We start from the raw sequence: 18,557 nt of genomic DNA, 5'->3' as shown, positions 1-18,557 counted from the left end.
TAAAAGTAAAAAGGACTGAGAGTTGAAAAGTAAAATCATAAGATTGAATCCAGCTGCATATTATGAGGTGATCTTGTTCACTGGTTGTTCTGTGTTGGTAAAGTATTAAAATGTTGAAAGGTGAACAGCTGCTGATTATTGATATAATTTAGAAAGAAATGGATGCTGATAATGCATATGGTAATATAGACAAATGTTAAATCATGTTAAATCAATTTATTGTTCATGACTAAGAAATAAGAAAATTAGGATAACTATAAATTTTGAAATGTTCAATGTTTATAGTGGTACTGTAGGTTACAGGTACAATTTTGCAGAGTTATTTTCTTACTGAGGGTGATATGTGATGTTCTTCATTGTGCCTGTAGGTGGAGCCATAGGACATACTGTGATATGCAGCTGCGCAGTGGTAGTTCAGCTTCTGGTGCCAAGTATACTGGAGGTTACTGTATCTGCTCCCGCTTACGTGGCTACTTCTTTATTTTATTAAAAGTAATTAAGTATTAGTATTGGGTCCGTGCGTGTTCTTCCTACGACACAACAGGGGAGGGACATTCAGGAGTGTTGATATGACGATAGAAAGTCATATAGAAAAATGTTAACTCAGAGTGGTGATGGCTTTTGCTGTACGGGAAAAGGAAAGAGGAAATTGCTCCACTTGAAAACAAGGTGACGCCTAAGTAGGCTACCTCTCAGTCACTGAGTGGAGCTGACACACACAGTGGACCGTTCATGTGAACATCTCTCCCCACACCAACCACTACGTAAATACCAACCACTATATCAGTATTTTAGCTCATTCCAGCCCCTTTTTCGAGGCATTTTGAGGAAGCTGTGTTTTTCAGCTCTCTTCCTCTCTGGAGATTTGCTGACGTCTTCTCAGGTGTTTTTATAGTCTGGGTGAAATTGTTTTATTTTGGACTATAAAAATATACGAGCTGCCCGCTGTTTACCTTTGGAAGCCGCTTCGCCTTTGAAGGAGGGGGGATTGCCCTCCTGCAGGACTGGAAGCAGCTCTGAGTGACTTATCTCCATTGTGTATTTTAGTACTGACGGTAGGTGAACTCCACACTGGTGGCTGCCTTCTGTTCCTGTGTAAATCCATTTCTCACCGATATGCATAAATAGAACTAGGCAAATAATCATGTCTGGTCATACCGGCCGAGGAGTTTAAAGTGTGAGAAAGCTTCATCGCTGAACTCACCAGGTGAAGCTATGGACATGTTCCAACTGTCTCTCTCCTTCTCGCAACAGGAGTCATGGGGCTGAAAGAGTGTCTTTACTGGGGAATCTCCCTGCTGGTGATTCTGAGTAAGTCTAACCAACATTTTAACACAGTACATCAAATTAATGTCAAGATGCCTATTTTCCCCAATTGCTTGGCAGAACACAGTTTCAATTTTAGGTCATCCTTAGGACACGTGTGGGGCCATGAGTGTGCAGCTCTGGTCGTCTGAGGTGAATTTAAACAAAAGGGTGTGTTTGAAGATTTCTCTGCCTCCAAGGAAATAGTCTGCAGTAATGTCTTCCCCTGTTGATAGGCTGCATATAATCTTGACATGTACAGTAAACTTCCCATAGAGTGTTTTGGTCTATCTTGGCTCTTATCGTCCAGACTACAGTCTGCATAATGAATACTTCCTTTGATAAAAACAGTCAGACTTTTCTGGTCCATTTAGAGTTGGGGATCCTAGATTGAGCCTTGATGAATATTAGGCAGGGGTGTCACATGCTATCAATCACTCGGTGATCACTTGACATAAACGTCTCCTAATGTTGATCTGTGGAGTAAGGAATACACTAAATGCCTGCTTAAGTCCCAAATGGATAAACTCATGAAGGCTAATACATCATTGATCATTCCATCAATTGGCGTTTCAAATCAGCAAATGCGAAACCAATACAGGATATTATCAGTGACACTGAGACAGTATGGCTCTTTTCACAGTGCCAGGTGGCTACCAGTGTGTGTCCGTACACATGCAGACCCCCCAGCCCGTCCATGTGATCCCAGAAGCCAGTCTGCTTCTCCAGGCCCGGATTGAGCGCCAACACCAGGAGCAGGTCTCCATGGTAACCTGGGAGCGAGAGTCGGGACACGGGGAGATTCCGGGGAAAGTGACATTAGCCACGTTTCCTGGGAAAAACCCAACTGGCCGTGTGAGGCTGGAACAACAGGGGGCGACACTGAGGCTGGAGCGTTTCACTGCGGCGGACAGCGGGCTGTACACAGTGACCGTCACTGACCAAACTGGAGCCAAGGCCTCTGCACAGTGCAACGTCATGGAATACGGTACAATAGGCTACTGTAAAATGTTGAAATTACCTTATTGTTTGGACGATATTCTTAGTACATATTCCCTAAGTGTCCCTTGAGGCTATTCTTCAATTATCTTTTGTGTAATCTGTCTGAACACCTCTTCAGCGTCTTGTCAGCATGTTTGGTCTGACCCACCGTGTCGTGTCCGGCTCATTTTCACGTCAGCCCGTCTCCTGCTCTCTCTCTCTCTCTCTCTATCCCTCTCTCTCTCTATCCCTCTCTCTCTCTCTCTATCCCTCTCCCTCCCTCCCTCTATCCCTCTCTCCCTCCCTCCCTCCCTCTCTCTCTATCCCTCTCCCTCCCTCTCTCTCTCCCTCCCTCTCTCTCTCTCTCCCTCTCTCTCTCTATCCCTCTCTCTCTCCCTATCCCTCTCTCTCTCCCTATCCCTCTCTCTCTCTCCCTCTCTATCCCTCTCCCTCTCTCTCTCCCTCCCTCTCTCTCTCTCTCTCTCTCTATCCCAGTGCCCGTGCACCACGTCTCAGTGATTGTGAACGTGTCACACACCTCGCTGTTCTGTCTGGAGGCCTGGGGGACCGACCCCAAGTTCCGGTGGCTCCACGAGAGGACAGCCGTCACCGAGGCCACGGGCCGGGTGTCCCCCGACGGGCAGACCCTGTTCTTCACCTCCGACCCCATCTGTGGCCACTTCACCTGCATGGTCAGCAACAGCCTGGGACACAGCTCTGCCACCTACACTGCAGGTAGGGCGCACCGGACCAGAGACACAGCTACTTTTCGACCAGTGACAATTTCTTGAAGGTTTGTGTATTTTTTGTTTTACTGAGAAGTTTTTTTTTTTTTACTTTTTTTTTTTTTTATATCGTTTTAATATTGTTTTGTCTTTTAACTGTTCGAAATAAACTTTCAAAATCAAATCAAAATCACACCTAGCGGAAAATCCATCAGCGTCTCTCTCTATGACAGCAGAAGATGCACTTTGTTTTGCACAGTCAAAAAAAAAACCCACAGAAGGCAGAGAAAGTGTATTCTCTCGCCTAATAGGCTCAATTCAACGAATGCCTTGAACGTGCATAGTCTGTTCGTCTTGATGTTTATTCCGCTCCTTGTCGGCCATGTTGCTGTGTCACAGAGTCCTTCTGCTCTACAGTCTGTCCCTTCTGTCTGATAGAGCCGTGTGAGAGTGAAGGCAGGGGTGCGACAGTGGCAGTGGTCTGTCTAGTCGTCCTGCTGGTCCTGGGAGGAGCTGTGGCTTTTCTCCTGTGGAGGTAGAGTAACGCAGACTGACGTGACCGAAAAGTCATCACGATGCCGCCTCACACAAATGTCATTTCAGACTACTCTCTGTAAGAGAAACTGTTCTCTGTGAAATTAAAAAACAAAACTTGGAATTGAATACCTTGTTATGATTGGGCAAGTAGTAAGCTAGCACACAAAGGCTTGTCATGTTTTTCGTTTTGGTTGGTGATTCGATCATTTTGTTTAGTCTTGCGGTGTGTTGTTTTGCTTGTCAGGTCTTGTTTGATGATCACAAAGGACTTTGTTTCTTTGTTTCTGTTTAGGAGGCGCAGCCAACAGAGAAACAGAGGAGAGAGACTGCAGGAGCATTTTGAGGGCCCCTTGTAAAGAGCTACCATCTGTTAGGATTACAGTGCCCATATTCAGAAGCTACCCCCCCCCCCACACACACACACACACACACACACACTCATAGCCCTTTTCCACCAAAGGAACTCTGGTTCGTGAACCGGTTCGTTTCAAAATTCCTGGAACCTTGGTTCTGTCCAGAGAACAGGCCCGCGTTTCGACCAGTTTTGAGCCGAACCGTTGTACGTCAGCCCACGCCCATGATGTCGTCACGGTTCGCACTGAAAAACCTACTATTTTGTGTTGCCGGTTTCGGAACCAGCTTTCGGGTTCCCGAACTCATTTCTTTTTGGTCGAAATGCTCGGAACCATTCAAAATTAGGTTCGCGAACCGGCACCGAACCGGTTCCCTCTTGGTGGAAAAGGCCTATCTGAGATGGACTCCAGAGAGCACAGGAAGTGGAGGGAATCTTCTGGGAGGAGCTTCCTGTCATGTAAGCACTATGACCCCTCACAGCATTGGAACAATGTGAGAGAGTGAAGTGCTCGCTGGTGAATGGAGGAGATTTAAATATTAGAAACCTTTGTTCCAAGTTTCTATTGCAGCTATTATCCTAACACTGCTTCTTAGCACCGAGCCACACTTGATGCATTTCAACTGTACTGTAGAAATCCTTTTGAGATCTGAAATCTTGTAACGATTTTTGTACTTTTAATTAAAAAACATTTTTATATTGAGCTGTGTGTTCTTTTTAATAAACATAAAATGCTACAATGTTCACATTAAAATGTCTAGTATAGTAAGTCTACAATTCAATCACTCAGAGCTCAAAGAACAGCAACGCTAGCACCAAACTTGTTCAAATGAAAACTGATTTACGATAACGCAAAGGCATGGATTTTAATGTGTGTGTGTGCGTGTGAGTATACACAGGCCGAAAGGGGGGGGTGACTCCAATAGAATCCCAGAATGTATTTGGTGTGACATGTTCACGGGGACGATGACTCTAGGACAGGGGTGTGTTTGGGGGGGGGGGGGGGGGGGGGCAGGTGCTGTCAGATCTGGATTCTGCACCTCCTGCTTATGAGTCAGGTCATCCCCCCGAGGGGCCTGGTGCTCCTCTAGAGACGCGGAGAGGGTCTGATACGCAGCTGGGAGTTGGGAGCAAATGAATTGAATAATCCATCGCAGAGTGCAGTGCGCTCAACTCTCAGAACTGGAGGATTTCTGCTGGGTCTCCTGATGTCTCTAAGGACTTTTCCACCTAGGATTTAAAAATCTTCACCCCACCGGGTCACACCTTCACTGGGATTCTAATGAATATTAATAAGATGGGGTTGAGTAGATTCGTCTGGTCTACTAACTGCCTCTGCCCTTAAGCCCTGCCCCCCTCGCTTCAGATCTGGACCCAGCTCTCTGGGGAGCCTCGTTGAGAGGGGTCAGGGAAGAATTTTTTACAGCTCACTTATCTGGCCCCCGGGTGATACTGGTTTTTTGCTTCCCTCTGGAATATGTAGGGGTGGGTCGTATGCCCACCTCCCTTGTTCTCTGTAAAGTGCATTGTGTTGCCTCTGGGTATGAAATGCGCTATACAAATAAAGCTTTGATTGATTGATTGATTGAGAGTAAAGTGACAATAGAACTAAATTAAAACCAGAGAGAGCCGTCTGCCTATTTTGCACAGGGCCTCGCATATTTCCCAGACAGCCCTGCGGCCGAGAGGTTCTGCTCTTCAGTCGGGTCCAGACCAGCTTCAGAGGAGACTCTTTGGCCTGTAGTTCCGGCTCCAGATGATGTCTCTCTCCAGCTCTGACATCTCCTCTCTGGTCTGGCAGGACAGACAGAATCAATGGAGCACCGATTGAGCAAACACCATATACAATAACCATAGCTGTTAGAATAGCCCATTAAACATTCCATTCCCCAACACCATTCAATATCATCTGATCACCATCTGTGCTCTCTATACTCCTCGACTAGCATTCACACAATAGCTGATTCTTCTGCTTGTGTGTGTACGGTAAAGTATAGTATAATATAGTATAATAATAGTGTTATGAAGGTCATTGCATTGATCCATAAGACATCCATGAGAAACATAGGCCTGCCTTTCCTGCATCGAGCCCTCCTATCTCACCTCCATCTGCTTTCCTCATGTGTTATTGTTGAGCTGCAGGACTTCCTCGCCAGGACTGTATTCATGTTTATAGCGATAGGAACCAGTGGAGTGTCTACACAGGAAAATGTCTGCCTGTGCCCTGATTAGGGGGCATGTCAGTGGAAAGAGCAGCCGGGGGGGGGTGGGGGGGAGGTGAAGTCTAGGGGAACATGTCTATTGGATGAGCATGTTGACGAGAGCCCTGTGAAAGCGCTGCGCATGCTGTGGAGCTGAACGGCATCTTATCCTATATGAGTGTCTCAGTTAAATTATGTATTATGTTTCTGTCTTCCAAAGAGTGTCAGCATGGAATAAAAGCGTGTGCTATTATGTGATCAGTGTCGGCATGTCATCAAAGTGCGTGTTGTTATGTCATCAAAGTGCTTGTTCTTATGTCATCAAAGTGTGTCAGAAGATGACTGCATTGGTGTCTCGCGGGGCTGCCGTGCAAGAGTACGGTAAATACAGCACGTAAAGGGTGTGTGAATGTGATAGAAGGAAGGGGGAAGTCCACCTGTACTCACAGACGTGTTTGCCAGCGTAGCTAACTGTGAGCCTCCCGGAGCTGGTGGGCCCTCTTACGCAGGCAGAGGTTAGTCAGTGTTCTGCTGCTGTTCTGTGCTTCCAGATCAGCCTGGCTCTAAGGGCCCGAGACAACAAGAACATCTGCAACACTGCACATGGCTATACCTGGCAGACGGCACCCACAATGCTCACACACAGCGCAGGGGAGCTGTCAGGAGGACCTAGGGTTGCCACCTTCAATGTGTAAAAGTAAGGGACACCTTGCCAGCGGCCCCATTCCTGGGGGACACAAATCAGGCAGGGTTCTGGGGGTCCTCCCCCATGAGATTATGAGTGTCAGACACTTGATTTCCTGCATTCTAGTGAATTTGCAAATTTTTTTGTTTTAGGCATCAATTTCAAAGTCCACTTATCTGGCCCCCGGGTGATACTGGTTTTTCGCTTCCCTCTGGAATATGTAGGGGTGGGACCTATGCCCACCTCCCTTGTTCTCTGTAAAGTGCATTGTGTTGCCTCTGTGTATGAAATGCGCTATACAAATAAAGCTTTGATTGAGTGATTGATTGATTGACATCCACATCCAGGTCCACATCCAGGGCTTCCTGCTTATTGTTCAAAGGTCAGCTGCTGGCAGGCCTCCTTGAGATGGCAGAAGAGCACAATTAGCTCATATTCAGAAACAAATCAAACTCAGCTAATATCAAGAAATGAACATTGCTTGGTTTGTGTGTGTGTGTGTGTGTGTGTGTGTGTGTTTGTGTGTGTGTGTGTGTGTGTATGCACACCAAGGAAAATTGTTATTCCTGACACACCATTGTTTCTCCTACTGTTATCTTTTGTAAATTAATATTGTTATTATTTATTTACCTAAGTCATGTGTACTCATTTCCTTTGTGTAGAGAAATGCACCGATAAACACCTTACTGTGCATGGTCTCTTTGTCTGGGTCTGGTCTCTGTGTGCACCTGTTTATCAGGACCAGCTGAAGGCAGCAGTGATGAGGGCCCTATAGAGTGCCTCGGCAGAAGCAGGAAGAGCCGTCCCATGGGACCTTCATTCGGAAAAAATATGTACGCCATATGTTTTCTGATTTAAGGTCCCATAGCGGTTTTCTCTTCCTGCTTCCGTTTAGGCACTGTACTGTATGTAGCCTACTGTGTGTCCTGATCCTGCCCACCCCTCCTCGGAGAGTGACTACATTGGCATTGAAAACTAGCCTACTAGAATGCAAAATCAATTCAATGCAACTGAACAGGGAATAGACCACAATGTACTGGTTTTCTGTCTATCCATATTAACCTTTATGCAAGGCTTGGCAATTGTCCTGTAGGTAATTTAGTTTTAAAGGTATGATATGTTATATGTGAATTATTTCCCCCATTTAGTGTCTAAAGATAAGAACTGCAACAACACAGCGTATTGGTTGCCAGGTTCGTTACAACCTGCAGATTGGGTCAAGCGAGTAGACAATTCAAACATGCACCTTCCTGACACACAACAACAGGTAACATAGTTAGTGGTCTATCACCACTAGCAGTGTTTGCTAGCAAACGAGTTACATGCCACAAAATGCCAGAGAATGCACTGTTTCAGTCATACTGTGATAAGATCTTTACTCCGAGAGGAACATAACGTTACACTAATCAGTAATTACAATCAAGTATTTCAGAGTGCCACGTAATAAGTTATGTTAGATGCTGTAGTGTGGAGATAACGTTAGGTCTGGCTATGCAGATTCCACTAAATATAACGTTAGCTAGCTAAGTTAGCAAGCTAACGTAAGCTAACGATAGCTAGTTAGCTAGCTTACCGGTCTAGTAGAAAAGTAGCCATGTCACCATGCGACTTTATCCCATGAAACTCCATAAACTCCGTCCAACGAGCGAAGGCTGGCCCGATATTTATCAGAGTTTTGCCCCTTCTTCGGTCACTGAGCTTTTGAGATTCGTATCACACGGTTCGCCGGGGCTCAGGCGGAGAAGCAGGATCACAAAACTCAGCATTTTACCAAACGTTTAGCTGAAAAGAGTGAGCGGAAGTGGTGAAGCTAGAATAGTATCTGGCAACCCAGCGCGCAGTACCAACGCTGTAATACTATTGGCTGGTATGGTATCAACAGTGTCATTGTCGGGCTGTCAAAAATTAATAATGTAATAATTTCAGACAAAATATCATTTTTTATGGAAAAGCAATACTTTTACTCTGCAGCCTTCGCAAAAATGGATGTATTATTTTTGAAAAAATGTTTATTTTAATCCACATATAACATTATACCTTTAATATTTTTTGTAAATGCTTATTTGATGAAAATAAAGTTTGGCAGGTTTGTTTGGCATTTCTGTACCACAAGATGGTGTTGCAAGCTAGATATAAATTTCAATAAGTCATGGAATAAACTCAAAGTGTGTAAAGTGTGTAGAATTACCTTGCAGAAGCCACTCATCTGACCACAATAGCTGTCGGTAGAATAAAGCTACAAATGAATCATACATTTTTAACTGGAATGTGGATATGAAAACAAACATCTGATAACACTATAGTTTACAATTAGAATCAGATTTTATTTCAGGTTTTTACACATACTGTAGGAGATCCTATGGACTGGCACCACCTCCTCCTCCTCCTCCTCTCTCTGGCTCATCCTCCTTCTCCCTCTTTATCCAAAGTGACTTACAATAATTGCATTTAACATAGTCAGTGTACTAGGCCTACTACTTGCCATAACTTTTCTAACCTATAGGCCTACTCTTCACCCAAATTTTCACCCACGGGTATTATTACAATTCATGCCTGCCTGCCTACCTAAAGCCAAAGTGCAGGAATAGCAAAATATAAATACAATAGGTGCTTAGGGTGATAGGTGAGGGACTTACCTGGTGGTACTTCTTAAAGAGGTGAGTTTTCAGCCTGCGGTGATAGATGGGCAGCGACTCTGCTGTCCTGACGTCAGTGGGCAGTTGATTCAACCACTGCGGGGCCAGGACAGAAAAGAGATGTGATCGTGTCGATCGACCGCAGGGGCCTCATAGTGACGGGGCAGCTAATCGCGCTTAAGTAGCAGAGCGCAGTGGTCGGGAGAGGGTGAAGAGCTTGACCGTGGCCTAGAGGTAGGAGGGAGCTCTTCCTTCATACCAGGTTTAAACTGGATGCGAGCTGCCAGTGTAGGGGACCTCAAGTGGTTTCTGAACATCAGGTGAGAGGTTTGGGTATAACCTGCCTCCAGGACCTGCACTCCTCCACAGCCCTGAAGCCAGCAAGAAAGATCCTGGCTGACCCCTCCCACCCTGGTCACAAATTTTAACCATTTATTGTAGACTGCACTGTATATAGTATTGGTATTTATTTTTGCTACTTTATTGCCACTTTACTGTATTTTGCACTGTCCTGTCTTGTCCTGGTACTTGGGTTATTATTAAGCACCAACAGACCAAAGCAAATTCCGAGTAGGCCTATGTGAAAACCATACCTGGTAATAAACCGTTTCTGACACCAAATTTTTAGTGAGACCCATTTTCAAACAACCTGATATTATCATGATCGTGCCTCACAGCTTCAGGTTTGCCTTAGAGATAAAGAGCAGAAAAACAGCCATATTTGTGTAAATCGGCTATCTCACTGCACACAGCAGTGTCTCTAGCCCACTGTGGGCTTTTGATGTCTTCTTATTCTTGTTCAGCGTTGTTTTTTTAAAGTTCAATAAAGAGGTGCAGCTCACCTAACTATAACCACGATCTTAATTGACTTTCTTGCAATGAAGGATCACTGAAGAATTCACTCCAACATTATTGAGGAAGAGGCGACAGATACAGGTTTTATTACAGAGGTTCAGCAACATAGACACTCTCAGCCTGGTCTAAGTGCCCTCTCTTTTCCTGCCTGCATGGCTGCCGCTCTCTAAATCAACTCCAAGGTCTCGGTGTTATTCTTAAGTAGACTCCCCCTCTAGCTCTCTGCGTAACAGCTAAGTTATTAGATAAAGGGCACCAGGGCACCGCTCTCCTCCCCAGAGACGTCCCCAGTGAGGCCTTGTGATATAAGGCCCCCCTCATCCAAGGCACGGACTACAGTATCTGCCCGGGATAATGCATTCAAACAGGCCGTCAATCTGCTGGACCGGACCTCACTCCAGAGCCCTCCCGAAGAATGTATCTCCCTAGTTCTGTGAACATATCTTTATCAGCTGAAGCACTCAAGAGTGACCCTTGCTGACACCTTCTCCCCCAGGCCTCTACAGTACACGCACACAGGCAGCCATCTTATCTCTCTACTCACAGTGTCTTCTAGCACAAGGCAACATGATTAGATGTTACAGCACATTTCTCTTAAGACTCATCACCACTCAGGGGCTGAGTTGTGGGGTCCGTGGCATGTATAGTAGCGTGGGGTAAGACTCCGCCCCCTTGGGTCATAGCCGGTCAGGGACAGTGTACCCCTCTCGGGCCGCCCACCTACACCCACCAATGAGGACCATGTGTCTCTAGCCCACTTGAGGGCTGAGGTGTGGGTTCTGTGGCGTGGTGGCAAGACTCCGCCCCCTCAGGTCAGAACCGGTCAGGGACAGTGCACCCCTCTCCGGGCCACCCACCTGCCTCACCAGTGAAGACCCCATGTCTCTAGCCCACTCCGGGGCCGAGTTGTGAGTCCGAAAAAGACAAAATAAAGAAAAGTCATGGTTTCATTTGTTTTATTAATCAACTCAGTTTAAAATGGCAGATAATTGAAATGAAATACATTAAGGATACCCAATTACTCAACAAGACACAGAAAGTTTATAGACCATTCAAAAGTGCCATTTTATTCGCCAAGCCTGAGATTCTTTATAAATACAAATCAAGAAACAGCAAAGGTCCACATTTTGGCTGTGAGGATCTCAGCCATTCTTTCAACATTGGCACTTTCACATCTGTGTTAGAAAGGAACCTTTCCCTGACGTCTGCAATAAATTATATTAATAAACATCAGCCTAAACTGTATGTACAACCGAAATTCATTAGTCCTTCATCCCTTCTCTTTAAATAAAATTAAAAGTACAGTCATTATATAAAAATATGAATTAAAGGGACAGGAATGTTGTACTTAGCGTAAGGGGAAGAGAGGACAGGATTGTAGAAGAATAAACTATTGCACTTTCATCCAGTCTGGGGCAGAGACACTGCTGGGGATACAATCTGGAACAGCTGTTCCTGCAATACTTGAACATATTTGTTCCACCATACATTCACACCAACAAGCACACACCCGCGTCCCTACCCGCTCGCACGCACGTCCATAAACATAATAAAAACAAACGGAAATACTGTCAGCTACTGTATACATCTCTCTCTCTCGCTCTCTGAACACAGCTACACAGACACACACCTGCCATATTCCTTGCTCGTCAGCCCTCCTGAGAGCCACAGAAACATTCAGAACCCGCGACCCATCCACTACAGAAACGGTTCTGTTTCACACCTGAGAGTCCACACCTGGGTGCCGCTCAAGGTCAGATTAGCCGCAGGTGCGGTGAAGAAGGGGGGAGAGCCACGGGAAGACCCGGGAGGAAGAGCAGAGAACGGGGAGGGCAGATGCTCCAGGGTCATAGTGCCCAGTCTTACTTCAGTGCAGAAGAGAGTGAAGGCAGGGGTAATACTTTGACTGCGGGATACTTCAACACAGACAGGAGGGTTTGGACTCCGGGCGGACAGAGACGGGCAGTACCGTAGTTCATTCTGCGTCAACCCTCAATCACAGGTCCTCGTCGTCTTCAGGCAGTGTAGGGGAAACCATGAACCCAGTCCAATCCAGTGCTTTCCAAACGCGGAAGTATTTTGTAACAGGGGAAAGGTATTCAAAATCAGGCATTTGTAGTCCAAAAGCCATGACATGTTTGGCTTGATTGTGTTGTGTTGATGGCATTGTAATGAATACATATTGCCTACATAAGTGTTTGTCAGAAGGCGATTGTGTTTTGAGTGTTTATACACATATATACGTATGAATAAATGTGCGTCTATACAGTCAGTGTGGTATTCCGTTTATAAATCTGTAGAATCTTGGTACTTAGGTAGTTTCTGGTAGTTTCTATATAGTTTGCAATATTTTGCTAACATACATTAGTGTGAATCTATGTGTTTCCTTTTTAAAGGCAAAATAGAAAGGCAAATAATTTTTTTAATATTCACTTTGCTTTGCAGGATGTTTTGTGTTGGTACTGGTGAACATGAATTAAAATCTCATGTTGGAGCATAAAATGTATATCTGATTGATTGGTTGATTGCTTTGTTGATTGATTGGTTGATTGGTTGATTGGTTGATTGTGTGTGTTTTCATGTAGGCAGGTCAGGAGCTGTCCACCACCTGGTGTGGCAGCGTGACTGAGGAGCTGTTGATGAAGGACCCTTGTTTATCCCGACCCTTGAGGAAATAGGTGAGCAGCTCCCCTTTTCCCTTCACAAAGATGGGCCCCCTCCTCACGAAACGGAAGCCGTACTCCTTCAGGATGATGTAGCAGTCCTCCACCACCTGAGGGCAGCACAGGCACAGTGGTGTGGTTGGGTGATGACCTCCTGCCTATATTTGCTAATCCACGTTCCTAATGTCAAAGTCCTGATCTAAATTGTCATCAAAGAGAGTAGGATTATTGCCGTGCTATCGAAGCAACGTTGGAGCAAACGGGTTACAATCTGTGCAGCTCACACAGCCTTCTATCAACACCCAGGGGTACTTAGGCTCCCCCTCAGCTGTGACACATATTTGTCTTTCACCCTGGGACTAGTAATCCCTCTTTATTTCTATCTGGCCGTCTGCATCTCTCTCTCTCTCTGCTTGTCTGTTCGTCTCTGTCCGTATGTCTCTGTCTGTCTGTCTGTCTGTCTGTCTGTCTGCCTGCCTGCCTGCCTGCCTGCCTGCCTGCCTGCCTGCATCATCTCTCTCTCTCTCTCTCTCTCTCCCCTTGTCTGTTTGTCTCTGTCTCTGTCTGTATGTCCCTCTCTCTGTCTGCCTGTCTGCCCGTCTGCCTGTCCGTCTGCCTGTCCGTCTGCCTGTCCGTCTGCCTGTCCGTCTGCCTGTCCGTCTACCTGTCCGTCTACCTGTCCGTCTACCTGTCCGTCTGTGCTTACCTGGATGTTTCCCATCACCCCTGTGGACTCCATCCTGCTGGCCACGTTCACAGTGTTGCCCCAGATGTCGTAGTGAGGTTTCCGGGCGCCGATCACCCCAGCGAGCACCGCCCCTTTATTCAAACCTGGGAGGAAGTTCAGCAGCATAAACAGAACAGTTCAACAACCAGGATAGTCTATCTATCTATCTACCCTCCACCCCCTCACACACACACACACACACACACACAAACACACACACACACACACACAAAGAGACAGATATCATAGACATCTCACGCACTCAGGCACACACACACACACACACACAAAGAGACACACATCTCAGATATCATAGACATCTCATGCACTCAGGCGCGCACACACACACACACACACACACACACACACACACAAACAAAGAGACACACATCTCAGATATCATAGACATCTCACGCACTCAGGCGCATGTGCGCGCACACACACACACACACACACACACACACACACACACAAAGAGACAGATATCATAGACATCTCACGCACTCAGGCACACACACACACACACAAAGAGACACACATCTCAGATATCATAGACATCTCACGCACTCAGGCGCACGTGCGCGCGCGCACACACACACACACACACACACACACACACACACACACCAATACAGCAAAGGTTTAGCTGCCCTGACCTATGCGTAGCATGAAGTTGTTGAAGGACTGGTAGTTGATGTTCATGAGGGTGATCTTCATGGCCAGAGCAAAGTCAGCCAGATCCGCCAGGTGCTGCCAGCGTTCTCGGTCTGACAGCTCCTCCTTCTGCTCAACACAGGAAGAGATCCTCAACAGTCTTCCTCTGTATCAATCCTATCATCATCATCATCATCATCATGTCTAATTTGTAACTCACAAATCATCACAATAACATCATTTTTTAATAATATTAAATATTTATATTTATTTAATAAATATTCTTCCATTAGCCGCTTTTAATAAAGGCTTTTTAATTTTTTAAGAGTTGCCTTGGACACCTCACAGGCCAGTGCGGAGATATATTACCAGTAGGCTAATTATAGAGGAATTGCTGAATGACAGTTTATCATTTCATCTTCATGCCTACACAACATCAACTCATTTCCATGTATGTGAATAAAGTTAATTCCAGTTATTTACAAAATATCATGTCTCTGTCCAGCAAAGAGCTGGCTGGTTGTTTCAAATGTTAAGCAAGTATGTACGTGTGAGCACAGGTACAGTATCTGATATGGGTCACTTTAAAAAGTACATGTAAGCAGGCGGTCAAAAAAAATGGATATGGGCAAAAAATCAGATCTAGGCATCAAGACCTGCAGTGTAAATGCGGCCTATGAAGTTCCCCTGAGGAACGCCGATGCCTTCTCCTTCCTCTTTAATTATTCTTCCATGGCTGTTGGCATGTACCTGTCTGCAGTGTAACAGTCGTGGAGCTCTAGAGTGAATGTGAACCTGTCTCCATGGGTCATAGGTCATGGGTCATGGGTCAGCAACTGGTGCAGGCGCCCTGGCGGGGGTCTTACCTTCAGACAGGCGTAGCCGTTGCTGATGTCAGGGGTGACCCCCGACGCCGCCATGTAGGTGCTGCCGATCGTCTTGATCTTGGTGATGCAGCGGAACTGAGACTCGTCCAGGAGCTGCCGGGCGCAAAGGTCAAAGGTGAAGGGTGAAACAGACAACTAGACGCTTCCTCAAGCCGGTTTCATCCGATCCTACAGTAGCTACAAAATCAACCAACCACCGCTTACGCTGTCGAAATCGGAGATGATCTCGTTGAGGAAGCGCAGGCACTCGATCCCCCCGTTGTTGATGCTCTCCTCTGTGTAGAAGTCGGAGAAGTTGGGGATGGACGCGAACATGACCCCGATCTCGTCGTACGATTGGCTGTACAGCTCCTGCAGGGGCACGGGAGAATTTAATAAAATTTTGGGTGAGGTTTTCAAATAAGCCCCATCGGGTTTCCTACCTCACCTGCACACATCTCAATTTATATCAAATTGTTGTTATTTTATATGAATATTTGTGCAAAATAAACTATAAACAATGGTGATTTGTCAGGAGGCAACTGTCAGTTGTCAGTTTTTATGTTTCTGTTCAGAGACTCTAACTCACTGTCCAGTAGATCCAGCAATCTCTATCGCATCATAAAAGACACTTTCCATAAAGTTAGATCTATAAAGCTATAAAGTTCCCTTGGCCTAGAAAAACACTTATCAGAATTCCTTTATTCCCACGGCCATAAAGATGTTAAACTAACAATGAGGAAGAACTCTTACTATGCCACTTTGCACATAGTAGTATTAAGCTTATTTTTAATTATTTCCTGTGCTGGTTTTAGGAATGTACTGTATGTTGTTGTGTTGTGTTAACTTGTGTTGATTGTTGAGCCAGTCTAAGATGATTTTCTGTCACGACAGACAAAGTTTTCTGAATTTGAATCTAATTAACTATATATATATATATATATATACAGTAGGACCCCACTCATCCGAACTTCAGAGATCCGAACATCCCGGTCTACCAGACAGGCTTAAAAAACGTTTCTTTTTTTTTTTTAGCCTGCTATCTGGTTACTGGTGGGATTTTCATTACAGTACTGTATCCTACTGTGAATAAAAACAGAACTGTATGTAGACCTACATGTTGCCTGTAGGCTGTAGCCTACTGTCACCTTTCATTTCTTCTAATGTCGAGCGCAAAACGCAAACGAGTCTGCTGCGCGAGAGCTGCATCCCTTGGTAGCCAGAAAGCGCGTCAGCAACCTGAAGCAGAGGAGCATCGAGTCATTTTTCGTTCCCAGTTAATGGACTTCAGGAACACAGACGTGTTGTGGGCATGTAGATTAGCCTACTAGACCTACTGTATTTGTTAAATAATAGCCTACAGCCTAGGCCACGTTAGCCTACATCGGTTGTTTTAGAGACTTTCTTTTAGGCTACAATAGCCTAAGATACGACAACTTGTCTGTCATTTCATTTATTTATTTCTTTGATTATCATTTGCTCTAATTGTTCTAATGTTGGGTTGTTTTTAGGCTATACCATTTTGTTCTGCGAATACAGTAGCCTATCGATGCAGCGTACGCCTCATTTGAGAATAAAGTACTGTATTTGATCAAAGCACGCACTCAAGTGGAAATTCGGTTATTTTATTATAGGCTACTGTAGGTCTATTATAGGCTAGGCTATATGAGTTTAGTTGGCTATTTGATTGCAATTTTGATGCATTTTCACAAGTAATTAAGGGTATTTATCGGTCTATTAAGAGTCTATATGAAACAAGTATACCACTTATTGAATTTGGTGCATTTTAACATAATGTTTCAGTCATCCGGACATTTCAGAGATACGAACGACCTTCGGTCCCGTTGGGTTCGGATAAGTGGGGTCCTACTGTATATATATGCACACACACACACTTGATCCTGATCTACTCATGCTGTGAATCTGGGGGATATCTGGGTGGCCTCATTGACCCCTGACCTCGTCTCGTTTCTTGGAGCCCAGGAAGTGGCGCGCCACGTGCTCCGGCAGCATGTTGGTGACCAGCGCCTCGTTCCAGCGCCGCATCTCGTACACCTTCTCCTTCTGCTCGTGGACCTCGATCTTCCACAGGAACAGGGTGCGCGCCAGCTTCTCCACCTAGGGGAGGAGGGGGGGGGAGAGAGGGAGAGGGGGGAGAGAGGGGGTAGGAGAGAGGGAGAACAGGGGTATGGTTGTTTTGAGGTCTGGAGATCTCCTGATGGAGGGACAGGAGACTTCAGAGAGGTGAGGCTGACTCGGTGTGTCCAGCGACTCGGTGTGTCCAGCGACTCGATGCGTCCAGTGACTCACATGACGGGAGAAGAAGTAGAAGCTGATCATCATGACGAAGATCATCACCGTCATGGCGTACTTGGAGGGAACGAGGTGGGGCCTGGGAACAAAGTGAGAGTCCATCTGAAACCACGGCGACGTCCTCCGCGGCAACCGCAACCATGACAACGACAGACCATAACACTGACTCACCTGTAGTCCTGGAAACGGGCCTTGTCGTAGTGGTCGAATATGTCCCGCCAGCTGTAGACGTTGACGATGCCGGTGGCCACCGTGATGAGGAGCATGAGCGTGATCTTGACCATGTGACTGACCTGCACCAGCATGGTGGTGGCCATGAGCGCCAGCACGGCGATGTAGCTGTAGTATTTGGGGTTCTCCAGGCAGCCCTCCACCCAGACCAAGGAGGCCGCCGACGGGGGTGACGCGGTGGTGTTCGCCGGGGGGCGCGCCGGCGGCAGACAGCTCAGCTACATTCAGGACGGGAGAGGGGATGGACGACAATGGAGGAGGGGGCCCCCCAAAAAAAAGGGAATCATCACTCGGTACTTCCAAGCTAAAGTCAGACCGCTCGCAATCGTTGTCAGACCGCCGCGTTGCGTTGGCGAGGTGCCGATTAGCTGCGCAGCAACTCAATTGAAAACGGTCCCGCCCCTAGTAACCTTTTATGATGTCATCGCATTCTAACTCATTCAGAGAACAGCGCTTGGACACACCCGGGGTCGTCGCGTGTGGGGCTATGCTACTGTACCTCCTGTGTTAGTGTGAGCAGGACGGGCGTCTCACCATGTCCACTATGTCCGCCATGGTGAGGATGAAGATGGCCGCCATGGCCCACGTGTTCCTGGCCCATCGCGTGTGGTCGATCCAGGTGGAGAAAGACACCAGCTTCTTAGGGAAAACCTGAGACAGACACGGATCACGGTGACGTCAACACTACATTACCCACAATCCTCCCTTCTGACATTGTCATCATCAACCAACATCATTGTTGTCCATCGCCCCCACAAAAAACAGCCCAATATCCTCATGCCGTTCAGCGACTGTGTGAACGAGTGTGACTTGCTATGGTGTGTGT

The 18,557-nt window shown here is 46.2% G+C and overlaps 1 protein-coding gene across 1 annotated transcript in view; it reads right to left on the bottom strand.

Moving 5' to 3' along the window:
• Nucleotides 1-12,867: 12,867 nt before the first annotated feature.
• adcy3a (adenylate cyclase 3a) overlaps nt 12,868-18,557 on the bottom strand; it is a gene marked incomplete at both ends in the record, with an annotated part of 17,944 nt that continues 12,254 nt past the window's right edge. The window contains 10 exon segments of the mRNA XM_084444031.1: nt 12,868-13,050; nt 13,647-13,771; nt 14,324-14,450; nt 15,188-15,301; nt 15,413-15,559; nt 17,147-17,305; nt 17,498-17,572; nt 17,574-17,672; nt 17,674-17,793; nt 18,266-18,382. Of these exon segments, the coding sequence (XP_084300157.1) occupies nt 12,868-13,050; nt 13,647-13,771; nt 14,324-14,450; nt 15,188-15,301; nt 15,413-15,559; nt 17,147-17,305; nt 17,498-17,572; nt 17,574-17,672; nt 17,674-17,793; nt 18,266-18,382 (1,266 nt within the window).

The sequence above is a fragment of the Borostomias antarcticus genome (assembly GCF_949987555.1).
Source record: "Borostomias antarcticus genome assembly, chromosome: 10".
NCBI lineage: Eukaryota > Metazoa > Chordata > Actinopteri > Stomiiformes > Stomiidae > Borostomias > Borostomias antarcticus.
The sequence above is the reverse complement of the archived record's forward strand: the minus strand, read 5'-3'. Positions and strand labels throughout refer to the sequence as shown.